At 39.5% G+C, this 19,591-nt stretch overlaps 1 protein-coding gene across 2 annotated transcripts in view; it reads left to right on the forward strand.

The window, feature by feature from the left end:
• Positions 1-19,591, forward strand: part of deptor (DEP domain containing MTOR-interacting protein) — a 50,796-nt gene that overhangs the window by 18,758 nt on the left and 12,447 nt on the right. For both annotated transcript variants that reach the window (XM_040012700.1, XM_040012701.1), the window contains exons 4-6: positions 803-981; positions 3,652-3,775; positions 13,393-13,571. In XM_040012700.1, coding sequence (XP_039868634.1) covers positions 803-981; positions 3,652-3,775; positions 13,393-13,571 — 482 coding nt within the window. The remainder of the gene's footprint in view (positions 1-802; positions 982-3,651; positions 3,776-13,392; positions 13,572-19,591) is intronic.

A 19,591-nucleotide genomic window follows, 5' to 3' on the forward strand; every position in this document is an offset into this window, starting at 1 on the left:
ACTGTATTTTCATAGATTTTACTAATAAGTCTTCCCAGCTACAGAAAAGTTATTAAATAAACAATTAAATGACAGAGAAGTTCTTATTTTTCACTATTTACTATAGAAATGTCCACATTTGCTTTTTTATAGTGCGCTCACATTTTAAAAACAAGAAACTTGAAACTTTAGATTTTATGTATGCAGGACAGTGTGGGAATGGGTTACCAAAGCTTATCATGAAGAAAACCGAGATGTACTGTTGAACTAACACTTTGATTTCTTATATCAAGAGATCTCAGGGTTTAAATGTTTATTTAAATGTTTTTACACTGGCGTAAGGAGGAGTTTCACTGGTTTGATCTCAAGATCAAAGTGGGCGGTATCTGGCCCATGATGGAAATTAAGTTTGGCTTGAGAGGTTCATCATGTGATCATGCAGTCAACCTTATAAATCCCTGCAGATAGTGTTTGAATACTGTGTTTCATCTCAAACCAAAAATATGCATTTGCTGTGTTTTCATTCCACTTTAAATTTCAATTGTGACACCCTCACATCGATAACCAAATCAGGACATGTAGTCAGCAACAGTGCTTAGCTGTTTGTTTTAGAACAATATGAGCAAAATGAGTGTAAAATGACACACCATGCTGCTCTGGTCTCTCCTCACTGTTATTACAGTCTCTTTATATGTTACAAAATCAATGCACCCTTTCAGGTGCAAAACAAACAACAACAACAACAAAAAACCCAATTTCTGGTGTAATTTCTAAGGACTTGTGCTGAAGTCAGATTTTCTTCCCCTCTGCTACTTGTTTACAGGCTGCGGCTCCATGAGGCGAAGGTGATCAAGGACCGGAGGCACCACCTCCGGACTTACCCGAACTGCTTTGTAGCTAAGGAGCTCATTGATTGGCTGATCGAACACAAGGAAGCTTCAGATCGAGACACGGCCATCAAGATTGTGCAGAAACTTTTAGACCAGAGCATCATTCACCACGGTAGAGCTGTGTGTCTGTGAGAAAGTGTATGCGTGTGAGAGTGGATTTTCCATTTTCTATAACAGCAAGGGTCCCTCTCTCACCCTCTGTTTTCTTCCTGACATTTTCTGGGAACAAGCCGTCCCTCTTAATGGATGATTCTCTGGGTCTCCTGGCCAATTTGGCTCCAGTGGAGCGTCTCATACCTGCTTCACATTTGACCACTGACAGAGGCCTTTTTCCTCTTAAGTTATTACTTAGACAGAGCCAACGTATAGAAACTAGGCTATAGATTAATGACCGAATGTCAAAACCCAGTCTGTGATCCTGTAACGCTTCTATACAGTCTGAAAGAAAACATCAGGACAGCTTTTGTTTCTCTGTGTGCATCTGTGTTTCTTTGCATGAAGACAGTGTTTGCCTTCATTATAGGCTTTGGGTTCTCTCAGTCACTCTCTAACAGCTGCTTCCTGTAGTGGTTCTTTGTCAACAATTGGCCATGTTGTTATTTAGGCATTGTTTGGGGGTTCTCGTTAAAGCAGTTTCTTTTAAATGTCTGCAAATTCTGCAGAAATTTACAGACTTCATGATCGGAACTGGTTTTGATGATCGGGTTCCTTAGTGTCACCGTGTTACTGCAGTATCACAGAAAGGGAAGGAATTCCATTACATTTGCCAAGTACATTATCTTGGACTCAATGATGAGCTGATTAGAATTCAGAAGTCAAAGGGCCAAGTCACTGTGACCTCATTGGCCATAACTCAGGAATTTATGGGCTGGGTGGTGCTATAGCTAGCTGTGTTGGCAGGTGATATACTCGGGGCTAAAATCCATGTCACAGGGGCCTGGATTCAAGTCTGACCCAGACCATTTCCCCTCAAACTCTCCTACTCTCTGTACCATCTTGTCCAATGAAGGTTAACATGCCTAAAAATAAAATACACCAAATACTTATTATGGAAAAATTGGATGCAAATGTTTGAAAAACGTAACTTGAAAATTAAAAAAAGGTAAGAGCCACTATGATATTATAATGTATAACTTAGAAAGTTATAAGTGCTGATCATAAGTCACCAAATGATGACGGACATCATTCAGACATGGTCGGCTGCTGAACTGGTAGCAAGAACCTTTGGTCTTCTTTCGGTTGTTCACCTTTGTGGATCATCTTCCTCCATTTCACACTATTCCTAGCATCCTCTTCTGTCACATCATCTCTCTGCATGACCTCCTTCAATACCTACATGGATCTTCTGTGATCTTCCTCTTTTCTTCATGACTAGCTGTTTCATCGACAACATGTATCATTACGTAAAGCTACTTGAAATACTACCAACATTTATTTAGAGTCTTGAGTAACTTGACCCAGCTGTCTTAGCTAATTATAGGCCAATCACCAACCTTTATTTTGTCTCAGAAGTTCTTTAAAGAGTAGTTGTATGACCTCTGTGGTTGTCCTACTTAACCACATTGCAGTGTACTACACTTATGACCACAATAATTTATTACAGTGACTAGAGCATGCCACAAGTATTACAAGGTATTGTGCTGCAGTGGTTTGAATCATAAGATAAGATAAGATAAGATAAGATAAAGATACTAGATAGATACTATACAGCAATATGTAATAGTAGTAGTAAATGGAGCTTCACACACTAAGGTTAACAATGGAGGTTAATAATAACAATGGAGTTCCACAGGGTTTTGTGCTAGGACCAATTCATTTTACATTATACATGCTACATGTATACATGCTACATGTATGCATTTTACATGTCACCGTTTGTAATGGCAGCCTGTGTGGAGGGAGGAAGAGGACCCAAATGCAGACACTTGGAATGAAACTATAATTAAACAAAAAGCGAGCCGTTTATTTGTGGCTGGGAAAAGGTACTAAACAAAATGTAGATGCACACTTAGGCAAAGGTTCAGGTGACAGACAACAAAACCTTGAACATGATAAAAACATGAACATGAAAAAAACCTGAAAACATGACAAGAACTCAACAGGCAACCTGACACTGAACAAAGGATGATAAAGGACTTAAATACACAGAAGGGTAATGAGGGAAGCGGAAACACATGGAGAACATAGCTGACACATGAACATGACGCCACAGGGGAAGCAAAACTAACTATTATACGCAAGGAGAGGAACATGGGAACAGATAAGAGGAACGAGGCACAGACATAACTAAAATCATACATAGAGGAGGAGAGACTTACACAGGAAACAGAGCATGGATAAAACTTTAGCTAAACGAAACCTAATTAAGGCATACTAATAATAACACCAGAACTTACCATTACTCTAATACATCATAAGAAATCAGACATACAAAATAAACTCAAAATGCTGGGTCACAGACCCACCGCCATGACATAGACAGTATTACTGGAAGGCAGAGCATTCATTTTTATTACTACTACTCCTCCATCCACGATCCCTCCTTTGTACATTTCCAGGCTGTCTGAATCTTGGCCGTTTGTCTCCAAACTGCTCAGCCTGAGATATCCCTCTGACATACTCATTTCTGTCTGCCAAAAATGAAGTTTAAGCTAGTAACTGAGTTTGGACAGACAAATATGTAAACCACATCTCGGCTGGTTGGGAGAGTAAACAAAAATGTGGCAGTGTTTTTGCAGATTAGCCCTTTCATCTAACTTTCTTTGCCTCTTTTTGCGTTCAGTGTGTGACGAGCACCGGGACTTCAAAGACATGAAGCTGTTTTACCGCTTCCGGAAGGATGACGGCACATTCCCGCTGGATAATGAAGCCAAGGTGTTTATGAGGGGCCAGAGGATCTATGAAAAGTATGAACAAATAAACTTTTCTGTTTTACCTTTTTTAAAATGTAGCATTAAGGATACTGTGTTGCATTTAAACATTTGCTTTCACACCAAGTGCTAGATTAGAAGAAGGTTCTTATATCTGCATAAAGACCAGGAAGTCTCTGTGTAAAGGTGACAAGATATGCTCTCAGTAATTAGCTTCCCAGTTGTGAAGTTTTTCTGTAGCCAGCAGAACCCGGGTGAGCTCATCAGTCAACTTCAGGGATGATTTTCTAGCTTCTTGATTGAGCTAATTTTGCCATTTACCCTTTCCCAGTGTTAGAGTCAGATTTACTAAACAGGACAAAATAGCATTTAATGTGTGCCATCCCTAAACAGTGCTCATGGGTGTGGTTGGTTTTACTGGTAAGTCACAAAAGTTGCACTGTTTGCTAAACACAGATGCAGTTAAATTCATATACTAATTCAATATTTAAAAACATTAATGCATATTGTCACTATCAGCAGCAAATTGCATGCCACAAACGTTAGTAAATCAGTTTACATACTTGATTTAAATATTGCCCTCCCTATATTTTGGCATTGAGAAACCATTCCCAACGATTACATGTAATTTTTCACTGTGCTCTTTTTGTAAATACAGACAATACTTTGTTTGGTGCATACGTTAGTAAATCTGGCCCTTAACACTAAGCAAATGGACTTCTGGGTCAAGCTTTAGTTATAAAACAAGCTCAAGAGTAGCATCAATTTCCCGATTTGACTCCTAGGTAGATGAAAAATTTCCCAGAATGTTAAACCTCTGGTGCATAATGTTAAGCATACCGCAAATGAATTCTCTGATCAACATGATGATTATCTGTGTGGCTCATTTTAGGCACAGCAGCTCAAACTAGCTGCTTGTCAAACCTGTTTGTGAAGAGAAGCTGTTCAGAAGAAAGCTGATTTACAGGGAGGGTCATGGGAAGCAAAATTACTTGTTTTTTTTCCTTCCAGAAACTGTGGGACTGCACCGAGGCTCAGAACAAGATAAATTAGGAATATTTTGTGCTGTACATCATGCAAAGCCTCTAGTCTGGGCTTGGAAATGAACCTAGTAGGTCATCTTTAAAGACCGTAGCTGTGAAAGCATTTGATAGCATGAATGGTGAACTGTGACTTTATGTTGATATGTGGTTTCAGTTTTTGGAGCTTCATGGCTACTTGGAAAGCTGTGCCACATTCCATCCACACATTTCCTGTCGTCCTCTGTATCTCTTTGTTAGTCTATGTCATTCTGCACAGCATGCTGATTGAGTGCATCTGACATACCACCCCCATTAATTAGAAAATTTGTCCTGCTGCTGAATTCGATTCAATTAGATTAGAGGACACTGCATTGAGCATGCCTGTTTTTGTGATAAAAGCCTGCAAAGTTAGGAAAATTAGAGGATATAGAGATGAGTCATAGCTTTATTTAGAGGAGCGCTTGGGTTTAAAGGGGGGATGCCACAAATAGCATGATCAGCTCTGTAACCGTGTTGTTTTTCCAGTAAATAGGAGACTAACAATTTATAAATATAAAAAACCCACCAAACTCTTCCTTTCTGCCTCTCGCTTGTGTATATGTGGCATTATTTTTTTGGACTCATGCACTGTAGTCTTCCTGTGCCACTTTTAATTTGTACACAGTGGCACACTGTTATTAACAGAGACCTATTTCTTATGTGTTCCTGAGACAGCACACACATACACAGTTATTGCATAAGAGAAAGAAATATTCCAAGGGGAGACATCTGTCGTTTCAGCCCTCAAAGCTATGTGTTTATGTAATCACCGCGGTGCAGTCCAGGACACACACACGCACACACACACACACACACACACACACACACACTTATCCTAGTGGTTGAATTGCTTCGCTGCTGCACTTATGACAAAAAAAATCTCTGTGTCTCTTGTGCTTGAGTGCAAAGTGCACTCATGTCCCACTGAGGGAAGGTTGTTGTCCCTACGCTTCCTGTTTTCATAACAATCTATGATTTAGTTCCTGGTAATCACTTCACTTGTAAACACTACACAACTGAAATGAATGAGACTTAAGACACACAAGAACCAACGACCACAGCAGAAGTTATCAAGCTGTCAGGAATGTGGTTTTATTATAAGGCTTCTATACAGCACATCGTACCATATAATACTTTGATTCGTTTATTAAAAAATTCTTGACTCATCTCTAAAGTGCCCAGGATGTTTCATCCTTATGGCCTCAGGGTTAGGCTCCCACAAGTTTGATAAGTGGATATAAAAATGGTTGAAACATCCTTATTTCTAGATGAACAATATTTTCTATAGACATTCGTGGTTGCCAGAGGATGCATGAGGCATTTTTAGTACAAGAGTTATCTGTTCATTAATTTCAGTTATAGTTTGCCAGGCTAGCACAGTAAAATAAGATGGAAGACATTCTAGCATAAATCTTTTTTTTCAGTGAAGACACCTGTCGTGGGATGGAGTTAGAAGAGGACCCGAATTCAGACTGAGAGAAGAATTAACTCAGTTTGGTATTTATTTTAGTTGTGACAGTAAGTCCATAATACTGTAGGAAATACAAGTGCAGGTGAAGAGAATCTAACCAATGGGACAAGAGGAAGCAAAACTAAACACAATACACATGAGACTAGAGAAGAGACAAGAAAGCAAAACACTAACTGAAACCCAAACCCCAGACTGAAGAGAAAGGTCCAGAATAAACAAACTAAGAGCCCAAAGGAGCATCAAGTAATAAAGACTTTAGTGCAAAACCCAAAGTGTTCGGTCAAAACTCCAGGATCATGACAACATTTCATCACAGAAGAAAAAGAAGGATTTACTAACAGAATAATACACAAAAGTCTTGAGCCACACTTTATTCCCTTATATGCTGCTTTAATTTTTTTCACTCATTTTCAGTGCAGTCCTTGTCTCTGACTATTTTCTTAGTAATGGTTTTTGTCTGTTAAACCACAAAACACTGAGCTACGAATCATGCAAACATAAAACTACCACCTAACTCAAGGGATGAACCAGTGTGTCTACACATACCCGAAAACTTAACAAAGGGCTAATTTTACATGGTATCTTTAGGCACTTTGTTATTATCTGCCAGTTTTCCTCCTATTTCTATAAAAATGCCAACGAGAACGCAGTTTGGCAGATAAAAAATAGTGTTTGTGTTCCACCATGCAATACAAACTGGAAAGTGCCTAAATTTGCAAAAGCGTCATATTTCAGCATGACAATGATCCCAAACACCAATGCCAATACAGTAAAAGCATACCTGGATAGATAAAAAAACAATGAAACACCATGAGACATCCATAGGCCTCCTCAGTGCCCAGACCTCAACATTATTGAAGCAGTGTGGGATCATCTTAATAGAGAACAGAACAAAAGGCAGCCAACAGCTAGAAATCACTGCACCTATTTCTAATTTTTCCAGCAACATATATAAAAATGGTTTGGCTCAAGACTTTTGCACAGTTCTGTACATTAAAATAGCTTTGTGTTTTTTCCTTCAGCCAGTTTCACGTCTATTTTTTCTTCTACTGGAAAATAAACAGTTCTTGTCACACGTTAATTGATCTGTGATACCATCAACTGTCAAAACAACATAAACAACATACTGCAAACAAACCACAAGAAGTTATTTTGACAGAAGTTCCTAAGCGACAGAGGGGACACTTTAAAACGTTGTTTATCATGTACCTGTTTGTGCGTGTGTGTGTGCATTTGCACTCTTGTTGATTATGCCCGAATTTCTACAGAATTTAACCTCTTCCTCCTTAGAGACCCCTGTTCAGGGTCAAAGTACCATCCAGAGTTGCAGCTGAAATGTTTAGGTTCAAAAACATCAGTGTTAGTGACTCGTTGTTTTACAGAAACTGTTTATTCTGTCACGTGCAATTTTGATTAATTACAGTAAAATATTTTATGATGAGTGTCTCATCTGAAGCACCCAAACTGCACAGTTTTGGAGCCCAGAGTTTCAGAGGATAATCATGCTCATTTAGATCTCTGATATAATAAATTACCTTTGAGTAGCTGAATTCAAGTGGCTCAGGTGGTAGAGCAGGCTGCCCACTGTTTTCAGGGTTGGCGGTTTAATCTCGAGCTGCCTTTGGCAACAGGTCAAATATATATAGAATGCACCTACATGCTTAATTTGAGCCTTTTTGAGATTAGCCTAACACTGCTCTATCCTCACATACATTCACACCTGCAGTAGTTTCTGGTAGCCTCACTGGAGCACCTGTGAGTTATGTTCTTTGGTGACGGATGGTGGGTTTTCTACCCATTGGTGCACACACAACAGTGTTCAGTTACTTGGTTTTCTTCTGCTTATGCTGTTTAGTGTCATAGGGGGCTGGAGCCTATTCAGGCTGTCAAAGGGTGAAAGACAGGGTACACTCTGGGCAGGATAAAGGTCTGTCGAGCTAACGCAGAGAGACGCAGTTTTGAATGTGGAAACCCTAACCTAATGCATGTCTTTGAACTGTGGAAGGACGCTGTGCCAACATGAAAATTTTACAGAAATTCTTTCATTTGCACAGCTTTGATGCAGATCACCTTAGCCAGCATTTGAGATTTAATCTAGGTACATTACAAGATGTAAGATACAATCTCTTGTCTGTGCGCTGCTGTTGTCATTCCCCACGTTCATGCAGGAGTTTTTTCATGTTTTTTCGTCAACGTTTGCCACATCAGTGCATACAGACAACGAGATAAGGGCAGGCAGGGATGTTTGTTGATTTCACAGGACTTGTCAAGTCTATAAAACACACCAGTTTCAAAAGCAGAGACTGCTTTTCATTCCCAAGGCCGCCCTTCAGTCTGAGCCTGGTCAGCCTCAAGGAACCACAGCGCTCACTCAGTGTACTGGTGGTTTTACATGTTTTCTACTTCAGCTGCAAATTGTATATACTTTCCGTTATGGGTGACCATTTTTCCGCATTCCAGACATCCATCATGCTTAACCTATATTTTGTTTTTTTTCCCTGTCAGATACACACAACCTTTAATTCCTTAACATAACAAGTTATAGCTGTGAGTGTGGTCACTGCTTTATGTTTGCGAGGAGATGTGACATTTCCAGTGGTGGAAAATCTTGTTTTGTTTCAGTAGGAAGTCGTAATAATAAGTGATTAAAAGAGGAAGATTCATCAAAAAAGGAATCAAACTTTTTAGGATGGAGGCAAAAAAAAAAGATTGGAGTACAGCATTGCAAAAGTAAACTTATGTCATAGTAAAGGTGTTAAACTAATCCTTCATTTAAGAGCCTTTTTTGGCACTGCAGGGTGTCGTTCACATAATGTGTTTGCTACACAGTCTGTGTAAAGGAAGTGCATGCATTTAGTTTATTAAGCTGTAAGTAGCCACAACTGCATAAACTCAGAACTCCACAAGGTCCACTTGTGTGAGCATGCCCAGTGGAGAAAAGTGCATCCGCCCCATTCAGCCCTTGCACGCTAATACATAAAAGAGAGAAGTTGATCAGCAACTTATAGCAGGTGAGCCAATCATTCCACCTGGCACTGCTCCCTGGATTAATCTGCCCCACCTGGTATCCTGCAGCTCAGCCAAAAACCACACCTCACTGCTGCAATCCCATTCATATTCTGTGATAGTGTGACTCATGATAAGATGGCAGGTGGGTAAAGTAAGTAAAATAATTCATAGCACCTTTCAAGGATCACAAAGTGCTTCATAAAAAGAGGAAATAAAAACCCCCCAAAACTAATAATAAACTACAGCAATATCCACTAGTTAAAAGCAAGTCTATACAAATTAAGTCTTGAGCTGCTCTTTGAAAGTTGAGTCCACAGATCTCAGTGGAATCTGTTTAGAAGTTCATAGTTTAGAAGTTGCAACCTCGAATGCACAGTCTCTTTTAGTTTTCAGTCTGTAACAAGGAACCACCAACAGGTTTTGGTCAGAAGACCTCAGGGACCTGCACCTTATATTTGGGAGAAAGAGTTTGGTAATGTAAGCAGGCATTTGACCATCCAAAGCTCTGAACGTGATCACCTAAATCTCAAACTGGTTTCAAATGAGACAACTTAGAGGACCTACTAAGTACCCTCACAGCCACATTTTGGACCATCTGTAGGTGATTCAAAGATGACTTACTGAGGCCAGTGTACTAAAATAGTCCAATTGTGAGGAAACAGATCCATGAATAATAATTTCTAATTCTGATTTAGACACCATTCGACTGAGGCAGTCACACACAAGGCTATTAATGTTTATCAAAATGAAGAGCCTAGTCAAATGTACATCATCAAATGTTCACCATAGGTTCAGTCATTTTATTCATAAATACACAAGGTTGTTGATCACAATGGGAACAAAGCTGTCAGGAACACAAAAGAGAACCAGTCTTCCCAGTGTAGGTGAAAGACACTTAGCTGTCACCCAGTTATTTATAGCATCAATACAGTCTTGAATGACAGATATTTTTGCAACATTTGTTAGAGAGAAAGAAGTATACAACTGGGTATCATCTGCATAACAATTATATGAGACGCAAGATGTGTCTTAAGTGGTTGTAGTGCAAACAGAGCTGCACCTTGGGTTTACACCACATGACAAAGTGGCAGATGAGAACATAAACATGTCAGCAGCAACCGAAAAAAATCTGAGGTAAGAAGAAAACCGTTCTAGAGATGATCCAGAGATGCTCACTTAAGACCTTAACCTGCCAATCAAAATACTGTGATCAGTTATGTCAAATGCTGCTGTTAAATCTAAAAGTACAAGAACAAGATATTCTCTCTTTATATTTCTCTTAGAAACCCTAAGAAAAGCTAAACCTTGGACAGGTCATCGGCCCATCATAGGTGCAGACCACCACTCACTCTCTTGTTTGCACCTACAGCCAGTTTAGAAGGCCAGTAATCAGCACGTCACACAAAGATACATTCAAACCAGTTAGGTTCTTGTGGGAGACAGAAGTGCAAACCACTTCACCATGCCCATCTTACATAACCATTAGTGTTGCATCCTTTAAAAGCTATTCTTTGGCCATAGAGTCATCACTACCCCACCCATATGAAAGACTAAATTTAAAAGCAGGGAAATGCCAAGTCTCAGTGTTTGTCACTCGGAGTTAGGTAAACTGACTGAACAGACACTCTGAGTTCATATCAGGGTCGTGGCAACTCCTCTTGTTCCACTTAATGCTTCCATGATCCATTTATATGTGTATGCAAAGCGTCACAGTCCTTTCTATTACTTAAGTGGTTACTATTCAAAGTTCAGAGTTCACTTCACTGAGCCTGTCCCTTGGAGCTAGCATAACACGATCTGTTGACTTTACCTGTTAAAATGGATTAAATTGCATTGTGTAAACAGATCTTGTGGAACATTGTGTCCATTTCTTTTAACAGCATGTTATGATGTTTGCTGCTAATGTGAGCCATAGCGGTTTATTCCAGTAAAGCCACCAATCCTTCAAAATTCTGCATCTAAACCAGCCAGTGACCTTAAATGACTAAAGACTTGAGCAACACTGGGCTTGCACTTGTTCTATATTTCACTCAACCCAAAGGTTGAAATTTGAGGATAACACTATGTCCCTGTGAGCAACTCAGTGACGTCATAGTTCTTCTCTTGACTAGTTTCGGTTTTCTGTGGATGTCAGTCAAAGTTTAATGAACCACAGTGAGAGCATGAATGTGCTTTTTTTATAGAGGCGGCTTTTCACATCCTGCAGCTGAGTTGGATTTCATTTAGTTTTCCATTTACTTTCATTTCTTTCATTAGTCTCTCTATTTGTGTTACTTAGCACAGAACCTGTTCTGTCAGGAGACTAATGGTTTTGTCGCTAAAGCTTTCCAATCAAATATTAATTTGTCTCCATCGAGATGTTGAAAGAGTAGGAGGTTTGTCTGTGCCAGGTAAAACTTGCTTACTACATATACTGATTAATGATATACTGTGGATTGCCTATACAAAAAGCGAATAAATAAATGCATGGCAGGAAATGTATTGGCATAGTTGCTCTTCTCTGAGAATTAGATGAGAAGGCCACTCTCCAATGATAGCAATAGAGTGCATAGCCTAGCTTAGAATAAAGGCAAGAAACAGAGACACAGTTAACCTGTCAGTATGTTTAAAGCTCATTAACTTACATATTATACCAGTGCCTTTTTGCATTTGGGTTATGTTGCCAATTTCCTGGCTGAGTATAGTTGCACACTTGTCTGTAGAGGTTTGAACAGCTTTTTGGCTTTGGTTAAGCCAAACTAATCTGATGGTTTCTTTGGAAATAGTTAATAGTTACTACACAGACATGGGAGTGGCATCTTCTCTTCTAACTCTACAAAAAAAAAGGGGAAAAAAAGCCCAGAGGAGCTCTCGTTAATATGTCTGTCATCTCCAGATTCGGGTTTAATCTCATCACTGAATCGCTGATCCGGTAGGGACTTACGGAAACTGTCTCCTCCATAGTTAAATTAATATAGCTTTAAAGATTATCCCATCACTAGTTCTTCTGTCCTGCTTGGATCAAATGTTAAGTTAGTGGCTGATTCTTAGTCTGGAGCCAAATCACCCAAAGCTTTTGGATGCATCTGATGTTGAAATTATTACTTCTTTGAATAAGTTCTTTGAATATTATGATTATTTATACAAATCTCCAAACTGCTGATTCATTCATGCATGATATCTGTGTGTAATACACAGTCCAGGCTGTGATATTAACCGCTCAGTGAATGATTGATAAGCCACTAAAACTGAATGTGGGAATACGTTTTGTGCCAGCAGAACAGGACCAACAGCGTAGAAAATACATCTTTGAGGCTGTATTTCATTTTAAGCATATGTTTTGACATGCAGATGGCAGCAAGCCCTCTGTAACTTGCACAGCTCTTTGATGGCATTGCTTAAGTGTATAGGCTGGTGAGTGCTTGCGTGTGAGTGACAGGTGTGAATGTGGTTTTGAGAAAGTGGGATAGCGAACGAGTCGACAGTTCTGCTCCTTACAGGCGCGCACATGCCTGTTTTTGTTTGGGTCTGTCACCGGGTGCCACTCAGAACAGACTACAACACCTGTTTAATGCAATCCTTGTTTTGTTTTTTGTGTTTTTGTGGAAACTATATTAAATCTTGTGCCTTTACATTCAACTCGGCTGATTCCAAAAAACAACCCTCCATTTATCAGTGAAGCTTATCCAGAAGGTTTGCCTCAGTGTACTTACTTTGTAATCGTGTAGGTTTGATATATGAGGTTTAAGGAATGGCTTGAATTTATGCACACTGCTCATGTGCTCATCTGGAGACAGCTACAGCACAGCCTTTGTGTATTTTGAAAGTGAAGATTAGAGAGTGAAGGAATGACCAGAGTTGCTGGTTTATAAGGTTTTCTCCACAGGGAACTACCTCTGAAGAAAGTTTACTTTTCACTCATCCAAAGGCTCGTAGCTTCCATAAAACCTTACTTTATTTTCCAACAGCTAGGTGAGACTTTTATGTAAAATCACTGTAACTTTAAATAAATTTGTCGGTGCCAGGTGCACCACGTGCACCAAATGTGCCATTTCATCTCTGCAACACCCCACTATCACTCCTTTCCCTCGGTCTCAACTTCATTACTCTGTTCGCTCTAATTTTCTCCATAGATTAATGAACACAGAGAACAACCTACTGCAAACCAGAGAGGAGGAAGGCAAGTCGTTTGAGCGGACGCTGGTAGCCTCAGAGTTCATTGATTGGCTGCTGCAGGAGGGGGAGATGCCAACCAGGGAGGAGGCTGAACAGCTGGGGCGGAGGCTTCTTGAACATGGGATCATCCAGCATGGTGAGGATGGAGTCAAGGGAAGGGCCTTGTTTCCTCCTGTCAGTTATTTGGTTAATCAGTACAATCATTTATCTCCCTGTTGAATTGGTAGTCAGCAAAGGGTTTACCAGTTTACCGTTTTAGTGTCATAGATATGTCTAGATAGAGCCAACCTAAATTACAGTTTCTTTCTAGGCAATACCCATAAGTAGGCCTCAAACCTAACAACAAAAACTAGGTTGATATGGTCTCTAAAGGGTGCCTAAAATATGAAATCTTTATTAGTTTTGCTCCTTAAAACTCATCACTGCCCATTTTGGGCTTCTAGCCATTTTGAATTGACCCACATTATAGTGTCACACTGACTGGGAATGCATTTCACTGCTTATGAGTAGCACTGGTGTCATTTATCCCCCAAAAAGTAATGTTTTACATTACAGTATTTTAAAATATTTTTATTCTAATTCAATACATTACTTATAGAAAGTAATTACTTGCACTGGGGCATTGCTCCATTACTTTTGTGCTAATTTGCACTGTCTGAGATGCAGTTTCACCCATGTGATTGCCAGTTAAATGTATATTATTAAACTATATATGTGCCTACATAGCAGTAAAAGTCCTCTTCCTAATGAGAACACAAGCTCTTTCACTTCATGTGCTGTTAGTTGGTAAAAAACACATAATACTTAATATATACTACATAATACTATGGCAACAGCGTTGCTTCCATAGAAACCTCGTGCATCCCGAAACCCTGTTACCGTACTTCTCCTTTTGTCACCTGCTGGAAATCAAGCTTTTGTTTCTTGCATGGTGCTGAAATACACTCAGCTTGAGGATCACTTTCTCCGTGCGTCCTTTGCTATATGGAACCTTTGCAAAGTTCTTGGAGAGATTTATTGCCATATTCCAAGCAGCGGATTGTTGTTTCTGGCCTTTGCACACTTTGCAGTTTACAGTTGGAGATCACTCTTCTCTTCATCAGTATCCTCAATGAGATGAGTATAAGCCAACGCAAAGAAATGTTTAAAAAATCATACAGATAACTGAAGAACTTATGTAAAAGAAGTAACAATGCAGTTGACATGCGAGGCGTGTGTTTTTTGTGAGGACCCAAATGCAGACCATAAAAAATGAAAACAGGAATTAACTGAAGCGTGCCGTTTATTAAGGCAGACATACCCAACGGGGAGAAACATAAAAAACAAACTAAACAAAGGAACGCCTGAACTGGGGGAAAGACATTAGAGAAATCTGAGCATTAGAGAAACCCTGAAAACACGGGAGGGACACAGGAGAGCCACGGGTAAAGCAGATGTGACGACAAAGGTCGGGGGAAAACTCACACAATATATACAGACAGGATGTGATCAGGGGAATTGGAAACAAATGGAAAACACAGCTGATACAACCGAACATGACGCCACAGGGGAAGCAACACTAAACACGCTTAACATAGACCACGTGACTGTCAAAATAAAACAGGAAAAAAGGCGGACTAAGACACTCTGACTTAACAAGGGAACAGGGAAGTGACAATGGGAGATGAGATGTGGACATTTACTATGGAGCACATACAGAGGACAAGACGGGCTGGGGAGAACGCACATGACAGACAGGAGAGGCATGGAATAAATGCGAGGAGGTGAACGTGGGAGCTAAATGGGGAAAACCCAGACATGAGGAACAAACACATGCACATAAACAGAGATGCAAGGTGAGTTTTTCCGAAAGGTCGCTTTCAACTGATTTAAAAGTGCTTTTGCATGTGAACAAATTTGATGTTTTAAAAACTTGTGTTTGTGCAGACACAATTTTGTGTGGAGGGTAATCACTGACATATACATTCATATCGTGTCCAGTTGTAACCAGTGTTGGTCAAGTTACTTGAAAAAAGTAATCAGTAACTAATTACTGATTACTTCCACAAAAAAGTAATCCCGTTACTTTACTGATTACTTATTTTCAAAAGTAATTAATTACTTAGTTACTTAGTTACTTTTTAAAAACACGATTTACAACCTGAATAGGTGATAAAGCGATAGATCTTTCAGCCCAATTCTACTTTTTCTACATAATCCATCATACAAAATGTAATCAAATGGAAAAGTCTATTTTTTTAACTTGTTTTATCAGTTTTAATCTTTTAACTTTATGCATCAAGCAAAAATTTAATTATATGCACCATTCTCTGAGTTGAATATATTAGTTTAACATTTAAACCTATTTTCTACACATTCCAGCACATAAAATAAAATATTTTTTGTGTTTACACTCACTCTTTCAAATAGATGCAAGTAAAACACAGCAGGAAATAAATAAAGTCAAAGACTCAGCGGTCCTGTTGCTCTATTTTCACCTGTAAAGCAAGACTGCGGTAGGCGGAGGTTTACCCTGGTGCAGGTGTGCCGCGGTCAGTTGAAGAATCCGCGAGTTTCTCTGTGAATTTCCCATTAAGTCGTTGCGCACTCGGTGCTTGCTTGGAAGTTTAGCGGTTTTTTTCGCTGTGAAAAGAAGTTTTCTTCCCACGCACAACGGACGCTAATGTTTTTGTCACTTTTTATGGAATCAAACTCAAAGTAAGGTCAGTACTTCCACGCTTTAAACGCTGCACGCTCATACTCTCTCCCACAATCGATATGTGATCCATTGTTGATCTGCACACAGCTGTTGTCACCAACAGCGCACTCGCTTACGTCACTGTCGTGAGACATTCTCGCAAAAAATCACGGTTTTAGTAACGCAGTAACGCAGCGTTCCTACGGGAAAGTAACTGTAATCTAATTACCGTTTTTGCAATAGTAATCCCTTACTTTACTCGTTACTTGAAAAAAGTAATCAGATTACAGTAACGCGTTACAAGTAACGCGTTACTGCCCATCTCTGGTTGTAACTGTGCGTTTAATACCTGCTAAGGTGTCGCTGACATTTTCCTGAACATGCTTGACTCACACACTGTGGATGTCAGTATTTTTCCAGGGGCTTTGGTTCTGCGTTTGTTGTTCAGGGCTTCCATGACAGGTTGGCATTTTGCTGAATGATGGTTATTTGGACCCTGAATGAGTTTCTGCTGGGTCATAACTGCATCATGAAATTTCTCTGGTTCCCGTTCATGTCTGATTTAATTTGGCTTGCTGCAGAGAGATCACATGACCTTTGTATTTTCATTAAGGAAAATATGTCTTCAACAGTGTTGGGGGTCGTCATGTCTGGATTCCAGACTGTAGATAGCTAAAAGGAACAAAACGTTTTTGAAATGCCACTGGTGTACATCATGGTTGCCATGTTCTGCAGTCCAGACAGATTTAAACAGAGAGGCAATGATAACCTACAGATGAAAAAGAAAGAGGAAAGACATGATGAGTGGTGGAGAGGTGGTTTATCATATGTTATCAAGTTATTCCTACCAACTCTTCCCTTTTGCTACTGCTTCTCTTCAGCCTGAATGCCTGTCGTCACAGAGTAGGTCCATCTGGCCCCTCTTTCTTTCTCTTGTTCACTTCCTAGTTTCCATCTCTCAAGGACTGCTGCAAAACTAAGCATCTCGAGGGACTTGGAAAGTGGTGTTACTCCACACATACGCATGCACACACACACACACACACACACACACACACACACACACACACACACACACACACAAAAACACAAACAGCAGCCTTGTTACGTCACTTATTTAAGGTGATAGAAAACTTCATTTGCTCCGTCACAGAGACACGGCACTGCCACCCCCCTTGCAAAAATAAGTGCTCTAGTATTACGGAAATAATATGTGGACTGTGTATGTTGTTAACAACACTGTGTTGCAGTAAAGTTATAAATAGCTTACTCGTACACACCCCGAGTTCCCATGAAAAACACATTATAAAGGGGGTGGAGAGTAAACCAGCCAGATTTCTGTTCTTTTCTGTTGTGGTCCGTAGTCACATTCATCTGTACGATGTATGGTTGGTCTGGATGGATCTACTTTGTGTTTGGCCCAAAGCCTGTGTTTGGTCAGTGTGCTTAGTGTGGCGCGCTGGGGAAAATGTTTTCCTACACTGTGCTTCTGAATGAGGTACAGACAGGCAGAATAAGCAGATGACAGAGTTCCAGGTAATGCTTAAATTAAACAGAGCAGGGCTGATATATCACTGTGCAACAGGCAATGAGCCAGGAGCCAGCTGTCATCACCAGGGGTGAGGCTTTACATGATAAATCAGATTACAGAAGAAAAACCAGCATTTCACGTCAGTCTGTGAAGAGGAGTGTAAAGCACAGTACAGGCTTTTTACTTTTAAAAAACACAATAAAGGGACTTTGTTGAGCTGACAGAAACCACAAAATGATGCATGACATGGCCACGAGCCAAATGTGTGTTGCTCATAAAAATGCATGATACCTATAAATGAGAAATGACTATGAGAAGGCTCATTATGTAATGATTATTGTAATAACATAACATGCACTAGTGGACACCTGCGCATTTAGACTTTCTTCTTACAACTTACTTTATATTTTAACCTTCCGAGACCTTTAATCTCTTGTTTGGGATGGATTTTTATTTTCTTCCAGCTATTTATGATTAGAAGTATATAAAGTAAGCTGCATCTTTGAACAGAAAGTCATTCTTACAGTTTTACATTCTGTCTGCCCGCGTGCTGAACTGAAAAACGTTTGTAGCGCGAACTGTAACGTGAATGCTTGATTTACTACAGTAATGAGTCTCTGCACTACTGAAAAATGATTGCTTAACTGTACTGTAATCAAAATTTGATTACAGTAATGCATTACACACAAATCTGAACTTTACATTTATATATATATATATATATATATATATATATATATATATATATATATATATCCAATATTCAATAAGAAGCAGCCATTACTAAGAAGGAAGTAATGATTTCTACAGCTCTCTTTTTTTTTCTCCAAAAAGGAGGACATTGAGAAACATCAGTTATTTAAATATACTTTAGGTTCACTAAAACCTTAATAGTCTGGCTATCTCAGTGTGGAGTAATGTTGTATTTGTCACAGCCAGAATGGCCGGTGTGTTTGTGGAGCAGACCCGAAAGCAGACAAGGGAGAGACAGAACTGAATCTTTAACAAAAAGCGAGCCGGTTATTTTGTGCTGATGTCAAAAACGGAAAACAAAGCAAGGCTGGTGCAAAACTAAACTGGGAGCAGCTAAATTACTATTATAACTATAACATGAAACATGAACCTAAGCAATAGAAATAAAACTCTGTGACCAGCCGTGACTTGACGTTGAGACAGCAGACAACCAAACGAAGAACAGAGGAAGACAGAGGACTTAAATACACAAAAGGGTAATGTGGGAAGTGGAAACACCTGGGGAAACACAGTTGGCATAAATGAACCTGAATGCCACAGGGGAAACAAAACACAATGAACATGGAACACAAGACTCTTCAAAATAAAACCGGAAACACAATGGGACATAGACATGACAACATGGAACACATGACATACTGTGTTAGAAGAAGAAACATAAACCAGATTAAAAACTCAACCAAACTAATAATACTAGAACTTAACGTATCTCATTAGTAATACAGAATACAAAAAAACTCAACTACACCCTTAACTTAAGAATAACACCTGAATTTAACATTATTTTAACATAGGAAATCAACCATACTAAATAAATGAAAAGACGCTGGGTCACAGACCCACCCCCTGACTGTATTGTGCTGTTTTGCATTGTTTTGTGGGTGAGTATTTCTAGATGGCAATAATCTGGCTTGAAGAGGTTAACTTACATAACCTGAAACAGGAAATTGGGTTTCTGTCTATAGCTGGTTGGTTGAAAAGATTAAAACCCCCAAAATACTTTGAGGGGGTTAACAAAGACATCACGCGGGCATTATGTGACTCCTCAGCCAGGAAGAAGACAATATCAGCTTCTCTTCTCTCTCTCAAACTGTGCATCTCACCTCTTTTGAAACCACAGTAAGAGCAGTGACATTAACAGCAGTTTGACCAGTTTACGTGATTAGTTTCACCTTGGCATGCTTGTTAATTTTGA

Source organism: Simochromis diagramma, unplaced genomic scaffold (assembly GCF_900408965.1).
Source record: "Simochromis diagramma unplaced genomic scaffold, fSimDia1.1 OVJJ01000618.1, whole genome shotgun sequence".
In the NCBI taxonomy this organism is placed as follows: Eukaryota; Metazoa; Chordata; class Actinopteri; order Cichliformes; family Cichlidae; genus Simochromis; species Simochromis diagramma.